The 15,554-nt window shown below is 46.8% G+C and overlaps 1 protein-coding gene across 2 annotated transcripts in view; it reads left to right on the forward strand.

The window, feature by feature from the left end:
* LOC106897193 (chromosome unknown open reading frame, human C10orf76) overlaps positions 1-15,554 on the forward strand; it is a 145,990-nt gene that overhangs the window by 50,102 nt on the left and 80,334 nt on the right. The window contains exons 20-23 of one of the 2 annotated variants that reach the window (XM_014957686.1): positions 8,720-8,802; positions 9,323-9,449; positions 12,815-12,890; positions 14,172-14,673. In XM_014957686.1, the coding sequence (XP_014813172.1) occupies positions 8,720-8,802; positions 9,323-9,449; positions 12,815-12,890; positions 14,172-14,439 (554 nt within the window). In that variant the 3' untranslated portion in view covers positions 14,440-14,673. Of the gene's footprint in view, positions 1-8,719; positions 8,803-9,322; positions 9,450-12,814; positions 12,891-14,171; positions 14,674-15,554 lie in introns of those variants that run through there. The other variant, XM_014957680.1, reaches the window with a different exon arrangement.

Raw genomic sequence — 15,554 nt, forward strand, 5'->3', positions numbered from 1 at the left:
GAAAGTAAAGGGCTGGAAGTGAAGTGGCCTGCTCGACTGATCCTGGGAGCAGGGGGTTATGCCAGCATGTGCTCCAGCCCTCTGCCAAGCTGCTGTTTCTCATTAAGAACACGGGCTGCTTTTGTGCTGCTTGTAGCCTGAGAGTCATGGGGAGGAGAGGGAGCAGCTGTAGAGTGTGGAGATGCTGGTTTTGGGGAGCCTGCCAATAGCTGGCTGCTCTCTGCCACGGAGCTTTGGGGGCTGGGAGCAGGAATTCGGCAGCGCCTGTGGCAGCAAGTGGGGTGGCAGCAGTTAGAGGAGCCATCCATGGGATCATGGAATTGTCAGAGTTGGAAGGGACCTTAAAGATAATCTAGTCCAACCATAATAAAAAAAGAAACAAAAAAAACCACCGACAGTAAACCATATTCCCAAGCACCATGTCAACCCGTCTTTTGAGTGTCTCCAGGGATGGTGCCTCAACCACTTCCCTGGGCAGCCCAGTCCAAGGCTTAAGAACCCTTTCTGTGAAAAAATTGTTCCCAATCTCCAATCTGAACCTCCCCTGGTGTAACTTGAGGCCGTTTCCTCTTGTCCCATCACCTGGGACTTGGGAGCAGAGACCGACCCCCCCTGGCTACACCCTCCTTTCAGGGAGTTGGAGAGAGCCAGAAGGTCTCCCCCTCAGCTTATCTGGAATCATGAAACTGTCAGAGTTGGAAGGGACCTCTAGAGACCCTCCAGTCCAACCCCCCGGCCAAAGCAGGGCTGCCCAGAGCACATCACTCAGGAGCATCCAGGCGGGGCTTGAAGATCTCCAGAGAAGGGGACTCCACACCCTCCCTGGGCAGCCTCTGCCAGGGCTCTGCCACCCTCACCCCAAACAAGTTCTTCCTCCCATTGGAGTGGAACTTCCCATGGTCCAGCTTGTGCCCGTTGCCCCTCGTCCTGTCCCTGGGAACCACTGGAAAGAGTCCGGCTCCATCCTCCTTCAACCCACCCTTTAGAGACTTGTCAGCATGAAGAAGGTCTCCCCTCAGCCTTCTCTTCTCCAGGCTGAAGAGCCCCAGCTCTCTCAGCCTTTCCTCACCAGGGAGATGCTCCAACCCCTCCATCCTCTCTGTTGCCCTACGCTGGACTCTCTCCAGCAGTTCCCTGTCTCTCTTGAACTGGGGAGCCCAGCACTGGAGGCAGGATTCCAGTTGTGGCCTCCCCAGTGCAGAGCAGAGGGGAAGAATGACCTTCCACCACCTACTCTACCACCACACTCTTCCCTACGCAGCCCAGGATGCCACTGGCCTCTTGGCCACAAGGACATGTTGCTGGCTCATGGATAATTCACTATGAGCGGGGTGCTCTCTCCTTGTCAGAGCAGAGGGAAGGAGCTGGAGCATGTTGAATAGTGATGTTGACAGAGCTTTTATTGCTTCCCCCGCTCCCCTGAGAGGGCACTGCCGCAATGGTGCAATGGTCTTGTTTTCTGGTGTTTTGGCTGATTGACGGGACTATGCGAGTGCTGTCCCCCGGTAATTGGCTCGCTTGTCCGAGGATGCTGGGATGGTTTGTGCCTCGGGGGGTTCTGGTGCATTAGTTTGTAATAGCCATGTAGCTATTTCTCGGACACGCTTCCCATTCCTACAGCTCTATCTGGAAACTACCTCTGTTGGTTCTTTTCTGTCAAACCCTATCTGTAGATATTCATCTCCTGCTGAGTTTGTTTTGATCACTGTTCTGCTGAGCGTCTGCCCGTGCTGATCCTGTCCGGCTCTGCACCCTCTTAACACTCAGGTCATCTCAGTACATCATATTTGAGCCTTTTGCTTCCCTACTTCTGAATTTCTGTTCAGGTAGAGCATTTATTACAGGTGATTACTCTGTTCCAAGGTCTCTCCTCCTCCTCATAACAGGGATATATGGTTATCTTAGCGTTACCCCTGCGACTTCCAGTCTGGAATAGGAGAGGGGACTGGTCCGTGGTTAGGGTATTGTCCTGTTGTAAGAGAGTCTGTCATTTCCACACTCTGTGCTGTAGCTTCCCTTGTGTAAGGGGATCACGCTGAATTTTGGAATCTGGAAGAGCATTATGAGAAAGCAGTGTTTGGCTAATTACTATTCAACAGACATTTGATGTTGACCCATTAGAGACAGAATATTAAGCGTAGGTGGGTCTTTGATGTGAGCGGGTCCTGCCAGGGTGGCTCTCTTTGCTCTGTTTGTGCTTCCAGAGCTGTTGCAGATGGGATGGGGCTGTTTTCTCTTTTGTGTTGGAGGAACTGAAGCACAGAAAGACCAAAGTGCTGCTTCCTGAGGAATCAAATCCAACTTCTTCTCAACTCCAGTCTAGTGCAGTAATCCTTACCACATCTGGTTTGCCGTGTGGCACAAGGAGTGGTGTGGACCTTGCCTTGAGAGTGTGTGTGTGTGACCAGGGTGGCTGTAAGAGGTCCAGGGTGGTTACTGTGCTGCTGAAGCACTCGTAGGCAGAGGATTTCTCTACAGCATGGAAGTGTAGCCCAGATGTCATTGTCAGCTGCCCTGTAGTGATGTGTGGGTGGGCATCTTCCTGAGGGGGCTGTGAGTTGAAACACTGAAAGCAGGGCACTGAACTGTTGGTATAATGGTGACTTCCAGATGGGATGGGAAAATCACTCTTCTTCCCAGTGTGCCCTGAGAGTTGGAGGGTAGAAAATTGGAGGATTTTAGCAGAGTTCAGGATTCTGTTAATTGATGTTACGTTGCAGCTGAGGAGCCCTCGCATCTTTCTTTCTCCCTTGCTCCTTTGTTGAGGGCCATTATATGCACCATTAGAAGATTTTTGACCTGTAAGCACCGCAGATGCAGTGACAGAGGCCTCCATACTGTGCTCAACCCATCCAGGCTCTCACTGATGTGTGTCTCAGGGCTGTTCTCTTCTGCTCTGTTGTGCAATAACACATCAGAGCCCTCTGATGCTCCTGGCAGAGTCTGTGCTACATTCTGACTTGCCCAAGGGACGGTACTACTTCTCCTTTTTTCACCCCCCCCTTTTCTCTACTTAACCTACCTCCACGCTCCTGTGCCATTACACGTGATCCAAACAGTGAACACTAAGATACTAAATAGTACAAAAAGTTTGTGTGAGTCTCAGATGTGCTGGAGCTGAATATACTTCTTTTTGACCCAAGACTTACAGGGAGAGAAGGTAAGTCTGCTATGGGAGGAGGAAGAGGGGAAGGAAGGAGTGAAGGGCATCTGTCCAGAAAAAGAATTAGCTCCTTCCTGGTAGAAAAGGAGGTGCTGGTTCCCCATGGTCTTCTTACAGAGGTTTGGCTTGAAGAAGGGCAGCAAATAACGGAGCAGGAGTACTGCTGCCCCTCAGCAGGCAGCCTGGCCACAGGAGCTGATAAGGGAAAGTGTCCATCCTCAAAAGCAGCTGCGTGGCGGAGGAGTGAGGAGCCTCTTTCACTGCAATCATTTCAGTTTGAAAAGCAGGGAGGGGATCTGTAAAAGCTGGTGATGTCACTTTTCATCCTTTGGCTGTAATAATCCTTGGGAGAGAAAATTGCCTAAAACCCAACCTGTGTGCTTTACACCACTTTCACATACAGCCAGTCATGTGGCTTCATGTACCACTTAAGTGTCCACTCAACGTGCTTTTCTACTTGGCTTTGGGGCTGTGAATGGAAGTGTTCAAGGCTGCGTTCTCTTCTTGTTGATTTAAGAAGCGTAGCTGGTGTGCTCAGCTCGGGTGACAAGGTGAGGAGCTTGCATGTAAATACTGATGGTTGCTAGTTTGGTTTAGTTACAGTTCAGTAACTTCTGCTTCTGTTGCTAAAGGAGGTCTAGTGACACTATTGTGCTGTGAAATTATGGATATTCCCAGATTCAATGTACTGGGTGGATTGTGTCCTGGTAAGGGACGCCAAGGACAGGTATCTTCAGAAAAAAAAATGTTTCCGGAGGCTGTTGCAAAAATGGTGCTGTTTTCCAGTTCATCTTGAAATAAATCTCATGCCCGAACCATCCATCACTGTTAAATCCTGGAGCACAAATTGGGATAATGTGGCTGAGCCCAGGCGAGGGCTGCGGTTCTGTCTGCCTGCGCAGCGGAGAGACTGAACTGCTCCTCCCTTGGGGAAAAACCATGGATAATTTCCTGGCTCGTGCGAGAGGGCAGCCTGCAGATGGGATGCGAGAGGCGCGCAGTCGATTGCAGCCAGGAAAAAGTGACACATCTGTTTTGGCTTCGGGTCGCTCGGGAGCAGCAGCAGCGGTGCCCCGGCGGAGCTGGGGGGCAGAGGGGCATCCAGCCACTTGGACCTTTGCTCTGACAGTTTATGTTGTGTGTGTAATTGTCACTGAAGGGCACCGGGCACATGAAGCTGGGATCTGAGAGTTGTTAATCCTGAAAATCCAGGACATAACTCTCCTTATTTTCAGTACAGGGTCTGTCTCAGAAGCAAACTAGAGACACAGGTAACTATAAATTTAAGGGCTCTTTTTCCAGAGTGTTCCTGTTCCTTAGAGCCACTTGAGCAGGATGTGCTGGCGTGGGAGAAGATTGGGTGTTCTTTGAGCATTGATGTGGTGTGTATCCCAAATAGGAGCACTGCAACTTCTTTATAGAATCATAGAATCATAGAATTGCCCAGGCCAGAAGGGACCTCCAAATGTCATCTAGTCCGACCCCCCCGCAGTCAGCAGGGACACCCCCAACTAGACCAGGTTGCCCAGGGCCTCGTCGAGCCTCACCTTGAATATCTCCAGGGATGGGGCCTCAACCACCTCCCTGGGCAACCTGTTCCAGTGCTCCACCACCCTCACAGTGAAGAACCCTCTCCTCATCTCCAGTCTAAATCTGTTCCCCTCCAGCTTAAAGCCATTGCCCCTCGTCCTGTCACTACAGGCCTTTGTAAACAGGCTCTCCCCAGCCTTCCTGTAGGCTCCCTTCAGGTACTGGAAGGCTGCTATTAGGTCTCCCCAGAGCCTCCTCTTCTCCAGGCTGAACAACCCCAGCTCCCTCAGCCTGTCCTCGTAGCAGAGGTGCTCCATCCCCCTGATCATCCTTGTGGCCCTCCTCTGGACCTTCTCCATCAGGTCCATGTCCTTCTTATATTGAGGGCTCCAGACCTGCACACAATACTCCAGGTGAGGTCTTACCAGAGCAGAGCAAAGTGGAAGAATTACCTCTCTGGACCTGCTGGCAACGCATCTTTTGATGCAGCCCAGGATGAGATTGGCCTTCTGGGCTGCCAGTGCCCTCTGCCTGCTCATGTCCAGCTTCTCGTCCACCAGCACCCCCAAGTCCCTTTCCTCAGAGCTGCTTTCTAGTACCTCATCCCCCAGTCTGTGCTGATGGTGAGGATTGTTCCGGCCCAGGTGCAGAACCTCGCATTTGCTCTTGTTGAACCTCATGAGGTTCACCTGGGCCCACCTCTCCAGCCTGTCCAGGTCCTTTTGGATGACATCCCATCCCTCTGGTGTATTCCCTTTAGGAATGTGTGGTTTCCAAACAGTTGGATAAATTTCTCTGTGTGGTACACGCAGCGATGGTAAACCTGGTGGATTAGCTCTTCTGGCCGGCTCTGAGTTTCTTCTTCATGTGAAGCACGTCCCCCGCCTTCCTGGTTCTTAGGGAAGGAACGGCACAGACCGGCTGTGAGTGGGCTGTGATGCAGGGCAATTCAGGTGTAAAGATTGATGTCAAGCAGCCGTGATGCCTTGGCTTCTTTCTAACTGGAACAGGAAAATTAGACCTGAGCAAATTCATCGCAACAGCTCGAACAAGCGTAGGCGCTGTTGTTGGGGTAGAACAGAGCAACAGTCACCAGTATAGAGCAGTGCCAGTGCTTCAGGGTGGTATCTCAGAAATAATGTGGTGGACAATTGTAGGATACTTGTCCCTGTCAGGTGGGGAGTGAGTGCTTGTGCCCTATACCAACGATGGTACACCAATGATGGTTGTGCTCATCTTTTTTAAAAATAGTGTCTCCCCACCACAAGTAGCTTCATGTTCACTGTCTTTGGATGTTCAGTGACTTCTTGGGCCCCTCACCACAAAAAAAGACATTGAGGGGCTGGAGAGGGTCCAGAGAAGGGCAACAGAGCTGGGGAGGGGTCTGGAGAAGTCTGATGAGGAGAGGCTGAGGGAGCTGGGGGGGTTCAGCCTGGAGAAAAGGAGGCTGAGGGGAGACCTTCTGGCTCTCTCCAACTCCCTGAAAGGAGGGTGTAGCCAGGGGGGGTCGGTCTCTGCTCCCAAGTCACAGGCCATGGGACAAGAGGAAACGGCCTCAGGTTGCACCAGGGGAGGTTCAGATTGGAGATGAGGAACAATTTTTCCATGGGAAGGGTTCTTAAGCCTTGGAATGAGCTGCCCAGGGAAGGGGTTGAGGCCCCATCCCTGGAGGGATTTCAAAGCCGGGTTGCCATAGTGCTTAGAGCCATGGGTTAGTGATGGGTTTTATCAGAGTGAGGTTGATGGTTGGACTGGATGATCTGAAAGGTCCCTTCCAACCCAGACAATTGTATGATTCTTGTCACTCGCTGGCAGAGACCTTTCTGCAGGGTTCTGGTGGGAGAGTGAGCGGTGGTGGGACGAACAAGGGGCTTCCCACCACTTGTATAGGAGATCCAGAGCTCTGATGCTCTGCTTTCAGAAGCCCCAACTGCTAGTACTTGAAGAGCAACGCCTGGTGACAAGAGGTGGCTGTATGGACTTGTACAGCCAGGAAAGAGATAAAATTGTGCTTATAATTATTAAATAGCGAGATGGCCAATGAGCTGCTGTGACAGAGATGCAGGGCAGCTCTCTTCAGGCCAAGGCACTGACTGCGGGAGACTCTACTTTTTTGCTGTGGAGCCTTGGTTACCCTGGCAACCTGGTTTTAGCTGGATCTGTGCTCCGGTGGAGAGCCCATCTGTACCTGCTACTTCTTTGTTTTGAAACTGGTCTTTTACAGAAAAATATCTGACAGGAGTATTTCCAGAGCTGGATTATTGCGGAATCCAGGCTCTGCTTTTGGTCCCAGGAGTTTCAGTCTGATGAATGAGGTGATGATGGGATGGGGAGTTTTGTGGCTGGATTGAGAAGGTATTAATGTAATCTGCTTCGTGAGGTGGGTCACAGAAGGGGGAGATGCTACTGCTGATTGTTAAATCCTGGAATAGCTCTGAAAAATAAATCACTTGCATTTCTGCAGTTTGCAGAGAACTTTGCTCATTCTGGTTTGCAGTTCAGCATCAACCCACCACCTGGGAGATGCAAGTGAAGTGGCTTCTGTCTGCAGTGAATAAATACCCACACCAGGGCCATAGCCTTCCCTTTTGGGGGCATGTATAAACTTTTGATAGTCCTGCTGAACTGCCAGTGTTGGAAGGTGGTGGTTGCAGGACTGTATTCAGAATTGGACAATTTAGTTTAATTCCAAATTTTACCAATCTCTTCCCATCTGTCTTTTTACTATAGGTTTTTTGGTTTTACCTTTTGTGAATACTTTGTAATCCTGAAGGGGTGTGTGTGTTTCTAAATTTTGCCCTCACTTCATTTCTCTTCCCTGTGCTTTACCTCCTCCAATTTCACAGCCTGGACCTTTGGGCTGAGATGAATGCTCTGTTCTGTATTCACTGTGGGGTTCTTCCAAACTGGAGTTGGTTTTCTCCCAGGTTGCTGGGTGGTGTGTAACACTTGTGTAACAGTGGGAGTAAGAACAGATTAAAAAATTCTAGTTGTAGCTAGAGGAAATGGGAGTATTGCCTGGCATCAGGCTGTTAGAAGCAGTTATTACCTAGTAGGTAATACAGGACCTTTTTTAAAGTCTGTATAGCGTTCCAGCTGGACTTTACAGGCCATCTAATTCAGATGTTTTAAGTCTTGAAATGTGCTGACTTCAGAGCAGAGAGCACATTAAGAGTCTGTTCTAGGCAAGCATCAGCTTTCAGTCCTTAGTGGCTCTAATGCAGAAGAAAAGAGCTTTCCTTTTTGAAATTTTTAAGTACCAGAAGAAACAATATCAAGCACTTCCCATTGTATTTAAGTGTATGGAATGCAGTTGTTTATTGTAAAGTCTGTTTGATTAAAGCTCTTTCAGCCAATCTTTTTGTTAATTCCCACTACCACTAACTGATTTTGGGTGGTTACAGCAGGAGCTTTTGTTGTTTTCTGAAGACAGGTGTGAACCAGATCTGTAGTCTTTGTCGCACAGCCCTAGATAACTGACACAATAAAGTACTATATCCTGCCTCCCACCGTTGCAGCAGCATTGACAGAGAGCTACAGAAAAACTATGCCATGGGTTTTTGTTATTTTTTTTCTTGCCTTTTTTTTTTAAACTGCATGTATCAACAAGAGTGACAGTTTGGGGCTGAGTACACATACATCATGTCGGTGATGTGTGAAGCAGGAAAGAGACGGTGGGATTCTCCGAGCCTTGCAACCTCCAGGCTCTCTACAGGATCTGGCAGATAGAAAAAAGTCTCCTGTGAGCTGTCTAAGCTAATGAGAGACTTGCCTTGAGCCTGAGCACATCTGATTGGGAAGTCAGTGAAGAAGAGTAAATGTGGGACAGGAAAATAGCTGTCACTTACTTGTCCAGCCACAAAAAAACCCAAACCCACATGTAAATCGATATATTTCTGAAACGTGAGCAGCTGGCATTTAGGTTAGTTTATACTACATAATGAAAATGTGTTTGTATTTAAGTGACTTGTTGAGAATGGCCTTGCTTTTAATTTTATTTTAAAAATGCATATTATTTTCTCCTAGCTTTGATCAACTTGTTGAAGTTCCTCATGTCTAATGAGACTGTGTTGCTGGCCAAGCACAACATCTTCACCCTTGCTCTTATGGTGAGTACAGACAAAGCAATTCCCCTTATTTTAAACAACTTGATTAATCTTGAATGAATCTTAGGAAAGAATCCAGGATTTCTGGCCTGGTAAGGAGATATTAGAACAAGGCCACAAAGCTGAGGAATATCGTTGTGTTGGTTTTGGTAGATGTGTGGAAAGGGTGATGCTTGGACTCACTTGTAGGGTCTGTTCATTGAAATAAACAAGTCTGGGTGAGGAAAGGCTTAGTTTAATTTTCCAAATGTAGTAATGCTTTTTCTCTTTCTGTGGCCCTTTATATACAAAATAATAGAAACCTGTTTTCCTGTCCCCAGATACAATAGCATTTAAGCTTTTTGTCTGCCTCTTGTGTAGTATAAGGAAAATAAAAGATAAAGCAATGAAGCAATATAATGCTGTGTAATGCAACTAAGAGTTAGTTCTTTGAGGGTTTTGGCCATAGTTTGTATTATTTCCGTTGCGGAGTAGATTTTACATGAATATTCCTGTTGTAACTTCTTTTCACTTTCTTGTGTAGGTTGTGAATCTCTTTAACATGTTCATCACTTACGGAGACACCTTTCTCCCCACTCCCAGCAGCTATGATGAGCTGTATTATGAAATCATTCGGATGCATCAGAATTTTGACAACCTTTATTCCATGGGTGAGTACCTCCTGACTGGTCAGGAATATTGCTCACTAGAAATGAGGGTGATGCTGGAGGGATGTTTGCGTCAGGTGTTTTCTGTCCATCTGCTGCTGATGTGTGTCTTGGTGAGTGGAAGTGTTTTGTGTACTAGGATGTGTTTGGTAAATTAAGAATTGAAAGAAGGATAAACTTGTTAGAGTATATTTTGTTAGGGCTACAGAGATGATGAGGGACCTGGAGCATCTCTCTGATGAGGAAAGGCTGAGGGACTTGGGTCTTTTGAGTCTGGAGAAGAGAAGGCTGAGGGGGGATCTGATCAATGCCTATAAATACTTCAAGGGTGGGTGTCAGGAGGATGGGGCCAGGCTTTTTTCAATGTGCCCAGGGACAGGACAAGAGGGAACGGGCACAAACTTGACCAGAAGAAGTTCCACCTGAACATGAGGAGGAACTTCTTTGCTGTGAGGGTGGCAGAGCCCTGGCAGAGGCTGCCCAGAGAGGTGGTGGAGTCTCCTTCTCTGGAGACATTCAAACCCCACCTGGACACGTTCCTGTGGGACCTGCTCTGTGTGGCCCTGCTTTGGCAGGGGGTTGGCCTAGATGATCTCCAGAGGTCCCTTCCAACCCCATGTGATTCTGGGGTTTTTTTTTTTAGTCAGGGAAAAAAAAAAAAGGAACAGACCCACTGCTTCTCTAGCAGCATCTTACTGTGGTTGGAAATACAGTTTTGTTGGCACAGAGTCTTTGTGTAGTTTGGATCAATCACATTTGACAGTTCCAAGTCAGAGCACAGGTACATGCTGCAGAACAGCACAGAGGAACGCTCTGTGCAAACAAGAATTTGGAAAAAAAATTGAGAAACTTATATCAGGAAGCTTGCTGTGCTAGACAAATCTCATCTACTGCACTCATTGCCAGAACAAACCAAGAAAAGAGCCCTCACAAACCTTCTTGCAATGACAAGTGAATCACCAGGCTGAAGAATGGTCCTACTGGCAAAACAGGGGGAAGCTTCCATCCTTGGAAGAGAGGGGCTTGCTGGAATGCCACCAAGTGACACCCAGCAGGGAAAAGAGGAACAAAGGAGAGCAAGGGATGCATAGAGACATAATCAGGCAATGTATACACAGGAGCCAAGGGCAGCTGCAGCAGTGCTGGTGTAGTACCTGCATGCTTGAAGCTGGGAAGAAAAGAATATAGCTGTGATGTTTGCTTTGCTCTAGAAGGACCTTTCTTCCCTTCAATGCCTGCTCCGTCCTCAGTGTGATCACCCGATGAATAACAGGAGTTAATATAAGCATGTAAGGGCAGTAGAAGAGCAGTAGGAGAGAGACAGCTGGCTACAGTGCTCTCCTGACATGGGAGAGAACCATCCTTACCTAAATAAATGTAGCAGAATACCCCCTGCCATTGCAGGTGAAAATGAACTGCCCTTTTGTATTAACTTTCTGCAATTTTCATCCATTGTATAAGGGATTATTTGGCCTTTTTGGTGCCCTCTGACCACATGAGATTTTTTGCTAACCCATTTCCTACTCCCAAGAATTACAGGTAGTAAGATGAGGTGCTTTTACTAGCCAGTAATTTTTCAAACCTGACCCCTGTGGAAGCTGAAGGGAAGTGGAATGGAAGAATAGCACACTCAAACACTTACTCAGTTTGGCTGCAATAGGCGTAGCTGACCTGTTGAAACCATTCATGTGTCACGTGGATGTTTTCTATCCTGCATGCTTGAGGATACACATGGAGGATACTTCTTTGAGTTAATGTTGTAGGTGCCTGAACGGAAACTCTCTCTGAATACATTTCTTCAGATATTCATAGAATCACAGAATGGTCAGAGTTGGAATGGACCTTAAAGATCATCCAGTCCCAACCCCCTGCCCTGGGCAGGGACACCTCCCACCAGACCAGGTTGCTCCAAGCCCCATCCAGCCTGGCCTTGAACCCCTCCAGGGATGGGGCAGCCACAGCTTCTCTGGGCAACCTCTTCCAGGCTCTCACCACCCTCACAGCAAAGAAGTTCTTTCTGGGATCTCATCTAAATCTCTCCTCTTTCAATTTAAAACCATTACCCCTCGTCCTGTCACTCCACTCCCTGATAAAGAGTCCCTCCCCAGTACCTAGTGTTTGATAAAATAATGTTACTCAGAGCTGGCATCTTTTTTCTGCAGGTGACATGTAATGGTAGCACTGTCTCAAGTTGCTGAAAGCCACAGTGTAGCCAGGTGTCCTGCCAGCTTCCCTTGGCCTGTCAGTCCATCTCACTGGGACTGGAGTCACCCTTCTGTCCCCTAGCCCTGGGACATTTGTTAGCACAGATGAGAAACCTACTTTATCTTTTAGTTTTCCTGTTAACATGGCCAAAACTTTCTATTTTGGGAGTGGAAGTGGAGTCTAATTGCCTTGGGCTTTATTTATTTATTTTTCTTGTCCTGAATCTGAACTTTATTCGTATCTTCAGGACTGAAAGCTTCTGTTATGCAGTAACAGGTATGAGTGTGCAGCCACTGTGCTTATGGATTCACTTGTAGCATCTGTGTTTCTAGACGATCCTAAATTCTGATGACATGCTGTTCCTTCACTTCTAAGTTGAAGGTGAACCCATATATACCAATTCCTAGAAAATTCCCTTCTCTTCAGGCAATATGAAAATCTAAGCAAAAAATGTGCTGCAGACCTGTTACTGTTTTGGTACTTAGCAAGAGAAGTGCAGGTAACTGCCACCATAGAAACACTATGGATTCTGACCGAAATAAATATTTTGGGTGCTCTAAGAGGAAAAAATTCGATTTCCTAGAAGTTCTTCCTGTTGCAGAATGTTTTCAGATCGGCTCCCAAGTCTGTCAGAGACCATCTGTGCAACAGAGCAACACCCTCATTCCTACAGGGAGTGTTTTTCCCCAGCCTGGTGTGTAATCCCTTTCTGCAATTCCAGATAAATGGGGAGGTAAAGAATCCCTCACTTGCTGGGTTGGGTTTAAATCACAGGATGTAGTCCAGCTCATAAGGAACCTGGCATAAATAGGAGCTGGAAGAGAAGAGCGGAATAAAAGGTCTCATAAACCTGGGATGCTGTCCTGTTTGTGGGAAATTAATTTGTGGTGATGAAAGCAGTTGGGAGGACCTAGGCTTTTCTACCCCCTCTGCTTCCTGTCTCCCAGTCATTAATTTGTTCTGCTCATCTCTTCCATGTTCCTTATGTTTCCTTTGAAGCGAACTTCTGTCCTAGATCACAGATTGTGTCAAAGATAACCTTTGTTTTGATGTGGTTCCCAGGCTGCCATCTCACCAAAGCAGGTGTTTTTTTTTTTTTAACATTTTAGATTGGAAATCTGCCAGTTCTGTGCCAGCACTCTTCACTCTCTTTTTCCTTTCAGTTCTAAGGCTTTCTACCAATGCTGGACAATGGAAAGAACCTGCAAGCAAGGTGACCCATGCGCTAGTCAACATTAGGTAAGGAGTAGAAGTTAATAACCACTTTAGAGATTCTTGTGTCCTGTGTGACTGCATTCTTATCGTGACACTTTCACATTTGTTGTATTGAATTTTATTTTGAATTTGTTCTCTTTGTTGGGCTAAATTGCTGCTCTAAACAGGGCCCACTGGGATAAAGAGAGGATCACCAGGGTTTGATTGTCCGCTTTCTAATAATTCTCTCGGCTCTTCTGTAGACTGAGTGCTTTCAAAGCATGGCACAAGCTGTAATGAATTAATCCTCACAGCATTCTTGGGAGAAGTTATACAGTAGGGAACAATGCTGTGCTGGCAGAGCAATTGTGGACCTAATGGATTTCTGTTGCGTGATTCTATTGTAATTCCATGAAGCTATGAAGGGGGCTATAAGCCAGCTGTAATAAGCAGATTCGAAGCCTCTTTTAACACTGCAAGATTTTTTTGTGTGTGTTTAAAACTGATTATTTAAGGACATTTCAGTATTCTCTTAAACCTCCTCCTCCTGTTCAAGGGCAGATGTTATGTTCTAATTGTAAGGCTAAGGAATATCTGGGGGTGTTTTTGTGCTGTATTCCTTCACGACATCAATAATTCCTTTTTCTGGCTCCCGAAGCAGTTAGTACTGACCAAGCTGGGTACTGGGCAAGAGGCTCATGGATCTCATTGACTGGAAAATGGAAGAATGCTGAGAGAGAGAATTTACTGTTTAGCTCTGGCTTGTAAACAAACCATAAAAGATATGAGTATTTATACTGAAAAAATATCTGCCTGTCACCTCTGCAGTCACCCCAGACACTTGGTGTCTATGCAACAGCAAGTAGCTCAGTACTGCTACGTTACTGGTACTTGTCATTTTCCCCACTACAAAACAGATTGTAGGACAAACTCTCTGAGGGCATCTTTCAAGTCAATATACATCTTACGTGTCTATAAACCACCTTAAAGGTTCCCCTTGTAAGTCTGTAAGCTTAATAACATCACGTATGGTTCCAGAAGATTTATTTTGCTACTATCCTTATTTTTAGGTTTTGTAAACAGACATAAATGAACGCTTGTGGGCAGATAATGCACAGAGTGAAGTGGCAGAACACATAACTGTTGGTAAATTAATGTCATTTAATGTGAGACAAAGCATCTACCCTGGGAATTCTCTGTATACCCTGGGAAAGAAGTCTAAACGGGGAAGAGATTTAAAAAGCAAGTGGTCACAGAGGGTTTGTTCTTGCCTCTGGTTTGTGCAACCAAGATTTTACGTTGGCTCATTTCCTGTTGGCTTCACAGCTGCTTTGGTAAAGATCAGCATGGAACTGAGACAAGATGCAGCCATAAAACTGGCACCATGAAACCCTTCCCTGGACAGCCTGTATCAGACATTTTCAGTGCATGGTGCTGTCTGGAACCAGTGAAACCTCTGATGTGTTTCTCTTCCAGACATTTGGTACCTTTCTCCTGCTCCACACAACTGGACGTGTATGTTGGAATTCCATGTGGTCTTTCACTAGCTTTAGAAGTTTTCATTAAAAATTTTCTGTCCTGGTCTGTTGACTGATCCCACTTCTGCAGCAAGGTCTTTTAGGAAGAGCCTTAATACCAGGGCCACGTGTTTTCTTCTGATGTTGGACCAAGTGTGCAAACCAGAGCCTTGTGCACACGTGTTGCGGAGTCATGGAGATGTTGCAAGAACAAATCGCCAGAGAGGGGATGCTTGAGGAGAATAAATAGTTTAGGGCTGTCAGGCTGATGGCTTTATTAGAGAAACACAGTATGTTGATGAATGACAATATTTTTATAAGATAAAATTCTCTTATGCATTGATAAGGATGTGCGGGTTTGAACCTGGCTTAGCTCGTTGCCTAGATTGTCTGTTTGTTTATGCCCCTTTGGTTCCCCTTTAGAGTGGTCTTAGTGTACTGGTTCTTACTTGGATGCTTTTGCCATGAAAGGAATGAATTTAGAGAAATGCACCTCACATGGGATTTTTCCCTCAGCTTGTTCCATCATTCTGGAAAGCTTTTATGACCAGCGATTACCTGCTTTTTGCTGTCACAGTGTAGTGCAAAGTCACGCTTTGGTTTATATCTTCATCTCGTTACAACAGCTATTTAAAATAAATAGATAAAAATTGTCATTTTCTTATCCTGAAGTTTTGGTGGGAAAGATTACGAATGTAAAAATGTATGTGTGTGTGTGTGCACGTGGTGGGCTTTAACAAGTGTCTTAAACCCTAGTGTACAATCTTAGGTGTATTCCTGCCAGGAGAGGACGGGTGAGTTGTTGACAACTTTTCAAGGCTGCAGTGCATTTCTGTTACAGGAGTGACTGCTGGGGAGACACATCAATCCTGCTTGTACCCCACGGTGCTGCAATGGGGAAGTCATCTTAGAATCATCGAATCACAGAATTGTCTGGGTTGGAAGGGACCTTTCAGATCATCCAGTCCAACCACCAACCCAACTCTGATAAAACCATCACTACCCCATGGCTCTAAGCACTATGGCAACCCGGCTTTGAAATCCCTCCAGGGATGGGGCCTCAACCCCTTCCCTGGGCAGCCCATTCCAAGGCTGAAGAACCCTTCCCGTGGAAAAATTGTTCCCAATCTCCAATCTGAACCTCCCCTGGTGCAACTTGAGGCTGTTTCCTCTTGTCCCATGGCCTGTGACT

Source organism: Calidris pugnax, unplaced genomic scaffold (genome assembly GCF_001431845.1).
Source record: "Calidris pugnax isolate Ruff unplaced genomic scaffold, ASM143184v1 scaffold4, whole genome shotgun sequence".
Lineage (NCBI taxonomy): Eukaryota > Metazoa > Chordata > Aves > Charadriiformes > Scolopacidae > Calidris > Calidris pugnax.